Source organism: Chelon labrosus (assembly GCF_963514085.1).
Source record: "Chelon labrosus genome assembly, chromosome: 6".
Taxonomy (NCBI): domain Eukaryota; kingdom Metazoa; phylum Chordata; class Actinopteri; order Mugiliformes; family Mugilidae; genus Chelon; species Chelon labrosus.
Window position 1 is genome coordinate 22,048,453 of NC_140342.1, and position 14,318 is coordinate 22,062,770.

General features: G+C 41.8%; 1 protein-coding gene across 2 annotated transcripts; it reads left to right on the top strand.

Annotated features, from left to right (window-relative positions):
* Nucleotides 1-323: 323 nt before the first annotated feature.
* ncstn (nicastrin) lies at nucleotides 324-12,173 on the top strand. 2 transcript variants are annotated; one of them, XM_084546557.1, is made up of 17 exons: nucleotides 324-401; nucleotides 1,868-1,969; nucleotides 2,674-2,797; nucleotides 3,189-3,310; nucleotides 4,855-5,000; nucleotides 5,827-5,971; nucleotides 6,089-6,198; nucleotides 6,393-6,545; nucleotides 6,647-6,751; nucleotides 6,867-6,944; nucleotides 7,682-7,848; nucleotides 7,948-8,050; nucleotides 8,511-8,609; nucleotides 9,002-9,089; nucleotides 9,193-9,356; nucleotides 9,698-9,910; nucleotides 10,876-12,173. In XM_084546557.1, exons 1-17 carry the CDS (start codon nucleotides 344-346, stop codon nucleotides 10,996-10,998), a joined length of 2,100 nt encoding a protein of 699 aa, XP_084402683.1. In that variant the 5' UTR covers nucleotides 324-343; the 3' UTR covers nucleotides 10,999-12,173. The 2 variants fall into 2 exon arrangements, with proteins under 2 accessions (XP_084402683.1, XP_084402684.1); XM_084546558.1 differs by lacking the exon at nucleotides 324-401 and having other exon boundaries at nucleotides 1,112-1,969; nucleotides 6,086-6,198.
* Nucleotides 12,174-14,318: the final 2,145 nt, after the last annotated feature.

The window sequence follows — 14,318 nt, forward strand, 5'->3', positions numbered from 1 at the left end:
TTTGTGTGTGTATAAACCTGGAAGAGGAATATTTAAAGTGCACCACAAGGCTGAGTCATCAGCGTTGTAAAAGGAGTACAAAGTGCTTTAATAAAAATGTGGAATGGGTAGAGGAGTAGTTTATTATAAGATTATGTGTTTTTCTTAATATAAATTATAAATATATAAATATACATGTAGAAAAAAAAGAAAAGAACTAGATATTACTCCACTTTCCCAGAAGTCCAGGTGCCATTTTGGCTGAGTCCGTCTTCTTTCTGGAGAGCGGAACCGAATAGCGGAACCCGGATGTTTCCCATGTCAACACTTCCTGTTGTGTTTTTCTGCCGTTCAAACCAGGAAGATGGATTTGCTCTCGAACAAATGGATTATTAATTTGATAGTCAGTTTGTTTCTCGTCGGTAAGTCGCGTTCTCACACTGCCGAATTTGTGCCTCGACATGTTTCCCCGCCACCGAAGTGTGTTTCGCTTTCGGGCGGTTAGCTTGGTGGACTTCTTTGTGCTCGGAGCTAGCCGAATGCTAGGCTAGTTAGCGTTAGCAGAAGCTAGCCCTCCCTGCCTTTAATATCAGCTGACGGGTTTTTATACACATTTTACAATGGGGTTCGGTGTTGCAGCAATTCTCTAAACGTCCCAGCCAACTCGAAGCTCAGACATAAACCAATATCTTATTAAGCGTTTCTTTTGACTTTTCTCCTAAGTCAATCACAGATTGGGTCTGCCCTAATCTTAAGAGCAACTCAGCATCAGCGTGACTACTCGTGATTTCCCCGCTGCGTTCGCCCGGAGCTCGAAGGATTAAATGATGGAACGTCACACCAAGCTCTATACATTTAATTGTAGTTTAATGTTGATATTTGTATAATCTGATACACAAACGACCTAAAACCATGTAGAATTCAGTTTCAGATATTTAAGGTGTGCTGGTTAATTCGGCATACAAGTGACCCAGAAACACGGTATTTAATTTGAATAAAATCGGTTTTTATTGCTTCTTCTGCTCTGAGTGATGTGGCTATGGGTACAACGTGTAATCCAAGTTAACCAAATACATTTTCATTGTAAAAGTGAAACCATTTTGTCACATTGAAAAGTCAGAACATTGCCCCTGAGGAGCTAAACTAACGAGTCTCCTGTGGTGTGGACATTTGCATTTGATATCAACCTATAAAAAAAACCCACATCTGTAATTGGTGTGGCCACACTTTGCCTTTAAAACAACACAGATTATTTTAGGTACACTGAGACAGGTACTCTGCAGGTAAGATCATTACGAGCCTCTTGGATATGTGCTACCTTCAGTGGATTACGGCCATCTCAGTTACTTCTATCTACTTGCGTGCTCTGCCAGATGGTCGTGGGAGCTCTATTTTCCTCAACATTTGTATGTTTGGTTGGTTGTTATGCAGCAGAATAAACTTACAGCCAATCAGAAACACCATGCTCCTCCATACTAGGTTATAAAAAGTACCTTTAATGTGTATTGTCATGCCTGAAACATATAGAACACTATGACAAGCTGAAGATGGGGAAATAACTGCAGTGGGGAAGTGAAGGGGTTGATGAATTTCTCAGTTTTGTTAGAGCATCCATTTATGGCACATTTTAAGTTCACTTGCTTTTCCTGATATTCGACAACAAACCTGGAGTTGACAGGGATCCAGTAGCAGCTTGTACCAAGACGAAGGTCAAATGTCAAACAAGTCCAGGAACAGTGATTTTAGCACTAAAATCTAAGCGTAGTCTTATATTTAACACTATTAATGTGAGCAGTCAGGTATGAGGTGCAACTTTAAATGTGTGTCAGAACTCATTGATTGTCTCTGTCTTGTGTGGATGTTAAAACGTTTTATTCTTTCCTCGCAGGTGTCAGCTGTAATTCGGTGGAAAACAAGATTTATGTGCAACTCAATTACAGCACCCCTTGCGTGCGGCTGCTCAACGCAACACATCAAATAGGCTGCCAGTGTGAGTAGAGCAACAGACTGAAGCGGTAGCGATTGGATCGAAGATCTAATCTGGTTCACCTTTGTTTATTTTAGACAGTTGTGTGACTGTCATGGTTGGAAACAAATGAAATCACACACAATGAAACAAGCATTTTTCTGTGATGGATATCTGATACTACTTGTTCAAATTAGGGGTGTCCCGATCAAGTTTGTTTGCCCTCTGTCCGATGCAGATAAATTAATATTAAGCATTGTTTAATATGAGTCCAGATTAGATCTTTCTTGCATTCACCTAGCTCACATGTGCAGCTACGCTTTAATATCAATCAAACATAAGCCTGACAGTTTAATAGCTCTGCAATGCATTAAGAAAATTAAAAGAATTCCTGCTTCCAGGCTGCTCCTTAAAGATTTAGGATTAGGCTTTTTCGTTGTGCACAATAAAAAAACAGTAAAGGAACTAAAAGTATATTGGCTCTTATCACAAAATGGAGTGGGATGGTTTAAACTGAATAAATAACCCACTAAGAAACCTAAATAATTCTGTGTTTTATAACTTAATTTGAGCATTCAAGCTTTGAGACAAGTATGATAGACTGGGCTTGGCATCATCTCCTGGATCAGCTCTGACCCTTGTCTCCGATCGGGACGTCCCTAGTGAGAATGCCCGTATCAGCTGCTGCATTGGAAACTCTTTGTTTCATTTCTCCCTCTGGATTTCAGCCTCTATGTCCGGTGACGTCGGTGTGCTCCATGTGCTTGAGTCCGAGAAGGACCTGGACTGGGTCCTGAGTTCTGGTCCCAACCCTCCTTATATGGTCGTCGTGGATTCCTCGTTCTTTCAGAGGTACGGTCAACATGTCTCGCCATGCCGTGGAAGGAGATGCAATCACATTTTCTGTTTTCTCATTGACTCACATTGATTCGCTAAACATTGTGACAATTTCTTTTTAAAAATATATTTTAAAAACGGTAGCCAGCAGTCGATTAAATAATAATGAAACCAAGCGACTGGCGGCTGCGAGCATTTCTTCCACGTAGAGAATGAGACCAGACACTATTACGCCAGGAGCTGTCAGTTAAAGAAATGTGTAGTAACCATAAATTTTGAGAATCCTGCCCGTGCCGGCCCCGGGAAAGAAACCTGAGCCTCATTTCAGAAGAGTCTATCCCATTCTTACCTGTATCCTCACCTGTGTCGTCTCCTCTGCCCCCGTGCCGACTGTCTGCCCCGACAGAAACGTCATGATGAAACTGAAGAACGGATCGAAAAGGGTGGCGGGAGTCGTGGTGGTGGCGGCCAGCACGAATCCACCTGAAGGCTTCTCTCCGCACACCACCTGTCCCAACGAGAACACAGGTGGGTGGGGCTTTGCATGCTGAGACCTGCCCCTTCTGCATAACACGGTTTTACAGACATAAATTATAGCGTTATGATCCTCAAAGGGCACAGCTCATGAACTCAAAAGCAGTAGCTGGGTCAGGTTTCGTGTTCTGTGTTTGAAACACTGTCTCACCCACAACATCAGAGTCTTAGGAAGAGATTTAATACCTCATCATTTCATGTTTCAAACAACAAAAAAAGGTATTGAGATCATTCACTGTAGTAAACATACCAGCACCGCACTGAATCCTTTGCCTCTCGTAAAAGTACAGAAGTTAAGTTTGTATTTAAAGATTGATTTTCATCTATAAGGTTTAAATTATCATGTAACGTATGAACGAATATGCTGTAGATTTAGATTTTTGTTTCTATAACGTCCTCTAATGTTGGATCACGTCATGGTACATGAGTTATTTTCTAAACCTAGAGGTATTTTACATAAACATTTGAATATTAAAAGTAGCCAGCGGCCCCAGCTTTCAAATATGTGGTAAATCAAAAATATTTCGCTCTATAAAGTTGTGACGTAGGCCAATAAAGCATCAGGAGAAGCTACAAGTGGAGTACTTGTAGCTTGTATATAAGCTCAGTACTTGAGAAAATAGTTTTTTCAGAGATGCCATAGATTCAAGGCTGTATGTGTTCTACAAGTTGATCTTTTTTTTAACAAATTAAAAGGTCTTACAACATAAAACAGCTAAGTGAGGAGTGCATTTGTTTTGAGCATTAGCATTTGAGCAGTCTTCTGTTTGAAAGGCCTCTTTATAGGCGGTTTAGACTTCGGCGTTAAGTTGACACAGAGGCTACGGCAACAGCGCATACGCAGACGGCAAGAGCTGTGATTGGTCGGCTTGGTAGTAGCGTGTTTCCACTTTATTATTTCCGGCTGCTTCTCCATCTCCACAACTTTCGAATCGATTGTTTTGGAATTAATAAAGATGGAACACATCGAGAAAAGGTTAACTGAGGAGGTTCAGAGATACAAACATTTGTACGACTCAGCGAAAGTTTGGCGTGAGTTTCAGTCGCCATAGTTGAAAGTGAATCAGGAAGTAGAGACAAAAATGAACCCGACTGGCAAAAAGGGACATGGCGAAGTTATTCCGTCTATGTCCCGCAGTAACCTAAAAGAGCCTTTAGTGTCAGGGCTCCTGATTTCTCTCTCCTAGTTTCCAAGGAGATTCTGTCGGGATGAGGACATCGAGGCTGGAAGGAATTACCATATCCCCCACCTCGTTCACACCATGAACACTTGACACCTCTCTACAAAAAATCACATCACACATCTCACAGACTGGACTGTCTCTCTGTTTTATTCACCACAAGTCAATGCAATAACCCCATGAGCAGTTACCTTACACAAAGTGTTAATATTTTAGTAATAATAGTCTGTATTTAGTATTTATTTCTCCTTCTCTGCTGCTATTTGAAATGCTTAACCTCGCACCAGCGTTCCATTAATGTACCTGTATTTTCTTGTGCCCGTTCAAATGACAATAAAGTCTATTCTCTCCCCTCAGGCGTTTATTCAGAGACCTACGGTCCAGCGCTGGCGCACTGTAACACGACGGTGTGGAACCCTCTGGGGAACGGTCTCTCCTACGAAGAGTACGACTTCCCCATTTTCTCCCTGAAAAACGACAACGACACGGAAGTCATACGACAGGTAAAACGGTTTGCGGGTTTCCCTTTTAACCCCTTGCTTAATTGTTTTCCCGCTTGTCTTTGCCGTTAGGGAATGGAAATGCGTTACGTGTAAGTGCCGTCGCAATAAAACTCGATCTGAACTTGTCTCACTGGTGGTTGAGATTAGGACGGCTGCCAACGAAGCCGTTTGAGCAGCTTATAAGATCATATTCATGTAGGGCATGTTGTGGCGCAACGTGATATGACGGAGCCGACAAATTATTCCCTGATTTTCCTTCCTCCTGCCTGTTACAAGTGACGAAAGCAGACAGGCCGTATCGTACAGGTTTTAAAGTGTTGCAGACGCTAGCTGCTGAGCTCCACATCAAGTGTTTCTTTTAGCTCTTGTTTTATCTGAGCTCATAGTTTCAGGTCGCTGATAAAAGCCATGGGTTTAAAGTTGCCTGCTGATAACTCTTTATAGTTATCTGTGTGTGTGCACGTCTTGTGTTTTCGGGTCTATTTCAGTGGCTGTGTTTGGTTTATTTGTAGTAGCGCTCTTGCGGTTGCTAACTGCACTCGATAAAATGTCAGGGCAGGTGAGGGGAATCGGTTCTCTAAGCCGACAGTTTCATATTCGATAACGGCAGCTACCGCACGAGAAGTGATACTTCTTGGTGTCGCTGCGCTCAAAACTGCCAATGTGCCCCTGAGGAGCAGCAGCAGCGGGCCCAGCTTCACACGTTCTAACTTGTTCCAAAGATTGAAAAATATTCAAGATACTAAAATGTAATTGCGGTTTCTCCTTTGTGTGTGTAGCAACACACGTAGAGGTTTCTCATGCACATTATTTTCTCCCTTCACAGTGTTACTTGGAACACAACCGGGCCGCGAACGGCAGCAATCCCCAGTACCCGCTGTGTGCCATGCAGCTCTTCTCACACATGTCCGCCGTCACGGACACGGCCACGTGCATGAGGAGAAGTCGCATCAGCTTCAGCCTCAGCCAGGGTACGTACGCCATATGAGATCCTGCTTTGTAACACCTGCAAACTGTGTCACCAAGAAAAGAGTGTGACTAAATTAACCATTTCTTATTGTTTGGTCTGTGTTCTTGGTCTCTAGAAGAAGTGTGTGACCCACTAGGTGATTTTAATATTTGGGCCACGTCCAGGCCGCTGAACGTCACAGCCAAGGGCCACAAGATGTGGGAGAGCGTGGTCATCGCTGCAGCCAGGGTGAGTCAGAGCAGTATTACGCTGCAGTGCGTCATGGGGCTCGTATTAGCATGCTTTCCGGGCGTAAAAGCCAAATGATGTTGCAGTCAATTAGTGTATAGATTTTATGGAATGATCTAAAGCAAATTAATTTGATCCACTTACCTTGATATGACGTCTGATGAGTTCCTGTCCTCCCCCTGTCGTCTCTCCAGGTGGACAGCAGGTCTTTTTTCTTCGGCATTGCTCCTGGCGCAGATAGCTCAGTCTCTGGGTTAGTCACCCTGCTGGCGGCCGCCCACGCTTTGCGTAACGCCACCCAGGCGGCCCAGCCTAACCGCACCATCCTCTACACCTTCTTCCAAGGGGTCAGTTCCTCCTACACAGTCTTATTCACCACGGTGCTTTATTTTTTTATTTTTTTATTTTTTTATTTAGCTTGAACTCCCATTTCTTCTTTCGTCCACAGGAAACTTTTGACTACATCGGCAGTTCGAGGATGGTGTACGACATGGAGAAAAACGAGTTTTTTGTGGACATGGACAACGTTCACTCAGTGGTGGAGATTGGACAGGTATGTGTCGCAGACTTTACCAGTAACTTCCTCCTGAATCAAATAGAAATACTTCTGTATATTTGTGGGTAGTCTGTTCGTTATCGCTTATGTTTGATTTTTTTTACCATCCTAGGTGGGACCCAGTTCTGACTCCAAGCTTTGGCTTCACACTGATCCCGTGTCAAGGAAGAACAGCAGCGTCAATGAGGAGGTTCGTCTGAAATTTAAATTTATAGCCTAGTCTGTTTGAGAAGGGTCAAATCATTGGCATGCATCAAGCAGAGAAAACATCTAAGGAGATTGTAGAAACTACTAAAACTGGGTTAAGAACTGTCCAACGCATTATTAAAAACTGGAAGGATAGTGGAGAACCATCGCGTCCGGGTAAGAAGAGAGGCAGATGAAGTGATGCACCCATCATGCCTAGTGCCTACTGTACAAGCCTGTGGGGGCAGTGCTATGATCTGGGGTTGCTGCAGTTGCTCAGGTCTAGGTTCAGCAACATTATGTGTCCAAAGAATGAGGTCAGCTGACTACCTGAATATACTGAATGACCAGGTTATTCTATCAATGGATTTTTTTCTTCCCTGATGTTCACGGGCATATTCCAAGATGACAATGTCAGGATTCATGGGGCTCAGATTGTGAAAGAGTGGTTCAGGGAGCATGAGACATCACAGAGTCCAGACCTTAACCCCATTGAGAATCTTTGGGATGTGCTGGAGAAGGCTTTGCTCAGTGGTCAGACTCTCCCATCATCAATACTAGATCTTGGAGGAAAATTAATGAAACACTGGATGGAAATAAATCTGGTGACGTTGGTGAAGCTTATCGAAACAGTGACACAGCCAATGTGTGCTGTAATCAAAGCTGAAAGCTTTATTTTTTGGCCAGGCAGTGTATCTAGTATAATCTGGAGTGAGCTAAACAAGTATGAAATCGTTTCAGGTGACGAAGCTCATCAGCAACTTGCAGACAGCTGCCAAGGACGTCGTCTCGGTGGATGAGCCCGGCGTCTCTCAGCCGCTCCCGCCCTCGTCCTTCCAGCGTTTCCTGCGAGCTCGGCAAATCCCCGGCGTCGTCATCGCGAATCACAAGTCTGATTTCACTAACAGGTGACTTTATTTAATGTATTCGGTTTCTTAACCAGATCACCACGTCGCTTAATTTCATTAATATTCAAAAGCTGATTCATTTTTCTGTTCTGTGTGCAGGTACTATGAGAGTATGTACGATAACCCGGAGTATCTGAACGTGTCTTACCCACCAAACCTGACGCCCGAGGAGCAGCTAGAGGTCGTGACAGACACTGCCAAGGTACCGCTGTTGATCGCATTGAAGTGTGCTGTCAAGTTGTGGTCTTGCTCTAAAGATAGAAATATAAATCACAGATCTGTTACTGGTCCTTGCTATATTTATTTATGTCATATTATTTCACCTAAACTGCACTTTTCACCGTGAGAAAAGGGGAATTAGTGAAGTTTTTGCTTTTAAAATTAATTTTATTTGTGTCTTAGTTCATTTTATTTGTTTATATATTCAATTTTTAAAATTCCCAGATGTAAATCAAACCTAGAAAAAAACATTTTAAGCCTCTTTAAGGGTGTAATTGTTATATATAATATATATATTAAGATAAAATGTAACGTGAGACCTGTTTTAAATATCATGTCGTTGCTTGTGGTGGTTTAAGTTGCGGGTAGTCGTCTAAACTCCTCATAGTCCTAATAAAAGACTTCCTGCTTTTTTGTTTTTCTTTCCTGCATGCATCTTTCAGTATCTGGCTAAAGTGGCGACCGTGGTGGCTCGATCTCTGTACATGCAGGCAGGCGGCGATGAAGCCCAGCTGAAAAGCATCAGCGCCGACCCTCAGACAGTAAGACTGTGTTTATTTATCACATAAATATACAGGTTTTAAGCTTTCCTGCTGGCTGATCTACAAGCTATGGATGTTTGCCCCTTACTACTTGAACTTGAGTTGCAGAAAGAGTATTAGTTTTGCTCCTGTACCGGGACCCAAATGGCTTTTATTTTTATTTTTTACTCTTAGGCGTATTATAAATTTTAACAGTCTGTCATGATGATGATGATGGATAGAGCTGAGATGATTAAAATACTGTGTTTTCTTTTAATTTTGTTCCATTTTGGGGACTTGAAATGTTCTTTTTAAATAACAATACCATTCTTCTTATTATTATTATTATTAATTCAAAGATTCCAAGGTTGTTTTCTTTTGGAGTTGAGCGTAAGTGTCTCTTTTTGTCTCAGGTGAGCCGGATGCTGTACAGTTTCCTTGTTCGGTCAAATAACACCTGGCTCCAGCAGCTGGTACCCCCCGAGTTCGCGGGTCGTCTGAGTAAGTAAATCATCATGAACACGAAGGCAGAGCAGAGGACACGTTAGTACATCTTGAGCCGCCGTATCCAGACACACAACTTGTTCTGCTCGATTTCTCTCAGGCAACGTGCCCACCAACTTCTACGTCAGCGTCACTCAGCAGTACAGCGAACCGACTCGTCTGGTCCAGTACCTGCTGGCTAACCTGACCGGCAGCACCGTCAACATCACCCAGGAGAACTGCCAGAACCAGAGGGAGAATGAGGAGGACAAGGAGAGCAAACATGTAAGATGTACACCGATCAGCCACAACATTAAAACCACTGACAGGAGAAGTGAATAACTTTTTGGACCTGGTATTCATTCGTTTGGATGTTGCTTAGACATGTAGCACCCACCTAGACCAGACCAGACACTCCCACCTCATAGCAATGACACTCCTCGATGAAACAAGGGAAAGAAACTGATTACAAGCATCTTTCTTTAATTTACCAACTCCAAAAAGGAAAGAAGAAAAGTCAGTAAAAAGTGTGACGTCTGAATATCATAGGTCACAGGACAGACAGGTCTTTTTTTTGGTGTGGAATCCATTCTCAAATGATTTATCCATCTTGCCCTCTCCCACAGATGTACAGCTACTTTTGGATCCAAGGCGCCGCGCCTCCCAACAGCACGACTCGGGAGGGTTTCTGCACCCGCGCCACCGTTCAGCTCTCCAAAGCCCTGTCCCCGGCCTTCGACCTGCAGGAGTACACGTCCAAAGATTACTCGACGTGGACAGAGTCCAGGTGGAAGACCATCTCAGGACGCATATTTCTGGTGGCCAGTCACGACCTGGAGGTAGACTTTCAAACTTTTAATACAGAGGTCTTGTGCCAACGTAGCACACAAGTTATTCACAGAATCGCCTTATGAAGGTGTAGCATTAAAATGGAGCAGCTGGTTTCACTTCGTGTTCGTGTTATTGTGGAAGTAAAGTCACATATGTTAGTATTCTACACACATTAAAGCTGTCATAAATTTAGCATCTTTTAAGAGATCACTTGCACATTTTATAGTTTTGATTATATCGGAGTCGTCTGGCTTCACTTGAGGAGTGTCTGCAAGTCTTTAAAAGTCTTGGAAAGTTTAATTTTTTATGTAAATACATAGAAAATGGTCTTAAAAGAAAGATCTGTATTTACCAGACAGTCATTTATTTTTATAAAATAACGGCTTGGAGGATGCCGGAAGACATTATTAAATGTGAAAGTGAAAGATTATGCAGCAAACTTAAACTTCAACACTGCTAGCTCGGGCACTATTGTTTATTCATTCGTTTTCTACCAGTTTCTTGAGTCCGTGTTCTTCAACATATTGTCCCTCCCAGCTTCTTCATGTATTGCAAAAAAGTTTTAAGGAACATTTGTGTCCTGTCCCATATTAGTCTTAATTTTAACAATGAACATTGTAGAAAAATTGCAAATCGGGATGCAGGCAAAGTTAGCGACTAGCTGGTGAACATAATGCAGCGAAAAATAAAATCGGGATTTGTGGAGGAGACCAAACCTGAGCTGCCATCTTGAGCTGCTTGATGTTTATTTTATATTTTTTTTTAAGACATTGTCAGAACTTTATGTTATAGCTGCGTTTACAGCTTGTTACGCTGCCCCCAAGTGGCCAAAAATTAATTAACGCTCCTTTAATGTGCCGTTTTCACAGGAATTTGTTCAAGAGGTTGTGTGGAGAGTCTTTGGCGTATATATAAATTAATCATATACCTTTACTACATTTCAAAGGTTTAATCTTTCCCGTTCCTCTTCCAGATGTTGACGCTTGGCGTGGGTTTCGGCGTGCTGCTAACGTCCCTCATCCTCACGTACTTCATCAGCTCGAAGGCCGACATCCTCTTCAGCTCGGGGAGGGAGCCCGCCACCAACACATACTGATCCACACAGAGGCGTCTCAGGCCCACGACCACTACAACTACTACTACTACTACTACTACTACTACTACTACTTCTTCTACTTCTACTTCTTACCCGACATGGACACGTTTCAGCACGAGTAGGTACACAGGCAGGTTAGACTCAGCAGCAGAGGGGCGGCGGGGAGGGAGGTTCATTTAGACGACGACAGCGACGACGACGACGACGACGACGACGACGACTCCATGCTTATGGACTCACTCAGGTGAGGCGAGACGCGAGGACTGGACTGGACTGGATCGGCCTGGATGGACTCATCAGGGTCAGAAAAACACTGGTCAGGCACCAGCGGGCCCCCGCCAGTGGAAAAGATGTTAATAATTCTTTTGTTTTAGTTTATTTTTCTTTTTATTGTCAAAGAATGTCTCGTTTACCGTGTCGTGGAATAGGCACTAAACAGTGAGCATTATTTGGAGCGAGTGGTGGCTGATTTTGAAAATGTAAATGTGACCGTGTGTGAGAGGCAGTGGCTGTGTGTTTGAGTGTGTACGAACAGTTGTGAGGTCGTGTGTGTGTGCGTGTGTGTGTGAACTTTGTATGAGGATTGCGATGGTATGTGCAATACTGTAGCCGTCTTCTCTGTCAATGTAGTTAACTTATCAATCAGTTCTAATGATAAGAAACCACTTTCTGAGTCAATGAACAATTAGTAGAAATTAAAATTATGGTTTTGCAATTTCTGGAAGTGTGCAGTGAAGTATTTTGATAAGTTCTAGCTCTTGGGAAGTTATCAAAAAAATAAAAATAATGTATATCTATTATCCACTCACATTAACTACATGTGAACGTATCACATATTGTGATATTTGAGGATTTCTCAAGCGTCTGGCGCGGCTGACAGCTCTTTTATTTCTTCTCGATCAGCCGCCCGAAATCTTCACAGCCGCTCGGAAAATATTTTGTTAAAGAGAGAAAAATATCTGAAGGAAAAAGCGCTGGTACTCTGGCTGCGCACCCACATTTAGTTTTTTTTTTTTGTTGTTTTGGTTCGTACCTTTTTATCACGAGATTGAGATGTCGACAACAAGGACAAGAAGGCACAAAGGTTTTAATTATGTTGATGTGTGTTCATTCTAACGGCTGGAATCAAAGGGGATGCCTTGATGAAGAAATAAACGTTGCTTCTTTTCCAACAACTGTTTTTCGTCGGCGGTGGTTTGAATTTGACCCCAAAAAAAAAAATCTGAGAATGTGTTGAAATGTGCAAAAACGAACTCAAAGAATCACATTTAATGTTTTGTTTTGAGGCATTTGAGACGTCATGTACAAGGTGAGGAAGAGAGATGCTAACTTCTGTTATATACAACTAACATTTACCTAAAATCATCCCATGGTCATCGCTTTTACCCTCAACGGGAGCAACAAAGCATTGATTATGAGATTTTTATTCATTTTAAAGGTTTCCACCTATTGACAAAGCGCCTAAATCACTCAGAATTAGCCTGATGCTACTAAAGATACATGCATTTCTATTTGCAAACCAGAAAAAAATATCTAAAATGTGACGTAATCTAAACTTTAACTAGAAAAAAGAAAGAAAAGGGTGCAGTGAGTTGTAAACTCTATCACGGTTTTCACTTCAAAAGCAGGCTTAGACATGTTGAGACTTGTTTCACACAGAAAAAACAACAGAATAAATAAACTACAGCAGATTTATCTTGTAGGCTTGAAGGGATCTCAGACACCGTGTTCTAGTTACTGGAAAAAAACAATACAGTTGATTGCTTTAACCCTCCTGTTATCTTTGGGCTTAATTTGACACCATTCAATGTTCAACGTCTCTAAATATATGATTAATGTCACTTTTTCTGCTTCATATTTATATTTAATGTCATAGATGACAAAAATATGTATAAAACCACTTAAACATCTTTCCAGTTTAAGGTCAGTCAGTGAGATTTTATGGTGATCTGCATATTTCACCATAGTCGTGTATTTAAGTAGAGGACAAACAAACATAAAGCACTTGACACATAAATTTGGGAATTTTTTTAATTGTAATCATTTTTTGGAGGTTTAAATTGCTGGGGTCAATTAAAACGTGTAAATTTGAAGGTAAAAGGAGGATTAAAGAGCTAAAATAAGTCTCCTTGAATTATTTAAACTGTGAATAATCAGCCAAAGCTACAATAGTTTCAGACTGCTTACTGGTCTGTACAATAACTCGCCTTATTGGAGAGAAATAAAACTCAGCAAGAGAGGAAGGATGCTTCTTTAGGGATATATAAAGGAGGATCCTACACTACCTGATTTATTTCCATCCAGTGTTGCATTAATCTTTCACCAAGATCTTGTATTGATGATGGGAGAGTCTGACCACTGCACAAAGCCTTCTCCAGCACATCCTAAAGATTCTCAATGGGGTTAAGGTCTGGACTCTGTGGTGGCCAATCCATGTGTGAAAATGATGTCTCATGCTCCCTGAACCACTCTTTCACAATCTGAGCCCCATGAATCCTGGCATTGTCATCTTGGAATATGATCCATTGATGGAATAACCTGGTCATTCAGTATATTCAGGTAGTCAGCTGACCTCATTCTTTGGACACATAATGTTGCTGAACCTAGACCTGAGCAACTGCAGCAACCCCAGATCATAGCACTGCCCCCACAGGCTTGTACAGTAGACACTAGGCATGATGGGTGCATCACTTCATCTGCCTCTCTTCTTACCCTGATGCCATGGTTCTCCACTATCCTTCCAGTTTTTAATAATGCGTTGGACAGTTCTTAACACAGTTTTAGTAGTTTCTACAGTCTCCTTAGATGTTTTCTCTGCTTGATGCATGCCAATGATTTGACCCTTCTCAAACAGACTAATGTCTTTAGACATGGTTGTTTTTTAAGAAATAAGGTACTCATTGCATCATTTGGGGTTAAATAACTTCAGCTGAAAGATAATCACTGTAGGATGATTACCTGATATACAAAATGAAAAATAAAACGTTTTCACATGAGTCTGCATTTAAATAAATCTGGTCTGGTTAAAAATCCACACTGCAGTGCACCAATCATCGGTTTATGTTTGACATAGGCTGTTAAATGAGTTGGTAAAACTCAGTTAACAGCATTTTAAATGAGAACAGATGGGAATCCAACTCTGAAATACGTGCCAGGTTTAGAACTTCTTATTTTAGGAGTGAAAATAAGAGATGTGTTCTAGATGAGAGATAAAAAAACTATCAGATAATACCAGAAGATATACGAGAGGCTTTAAAAAGTACCAGATAATAAATGTAAATTCTTCAAGCGGAAATGTTTTAGTTCGTTTATTGTAAGTT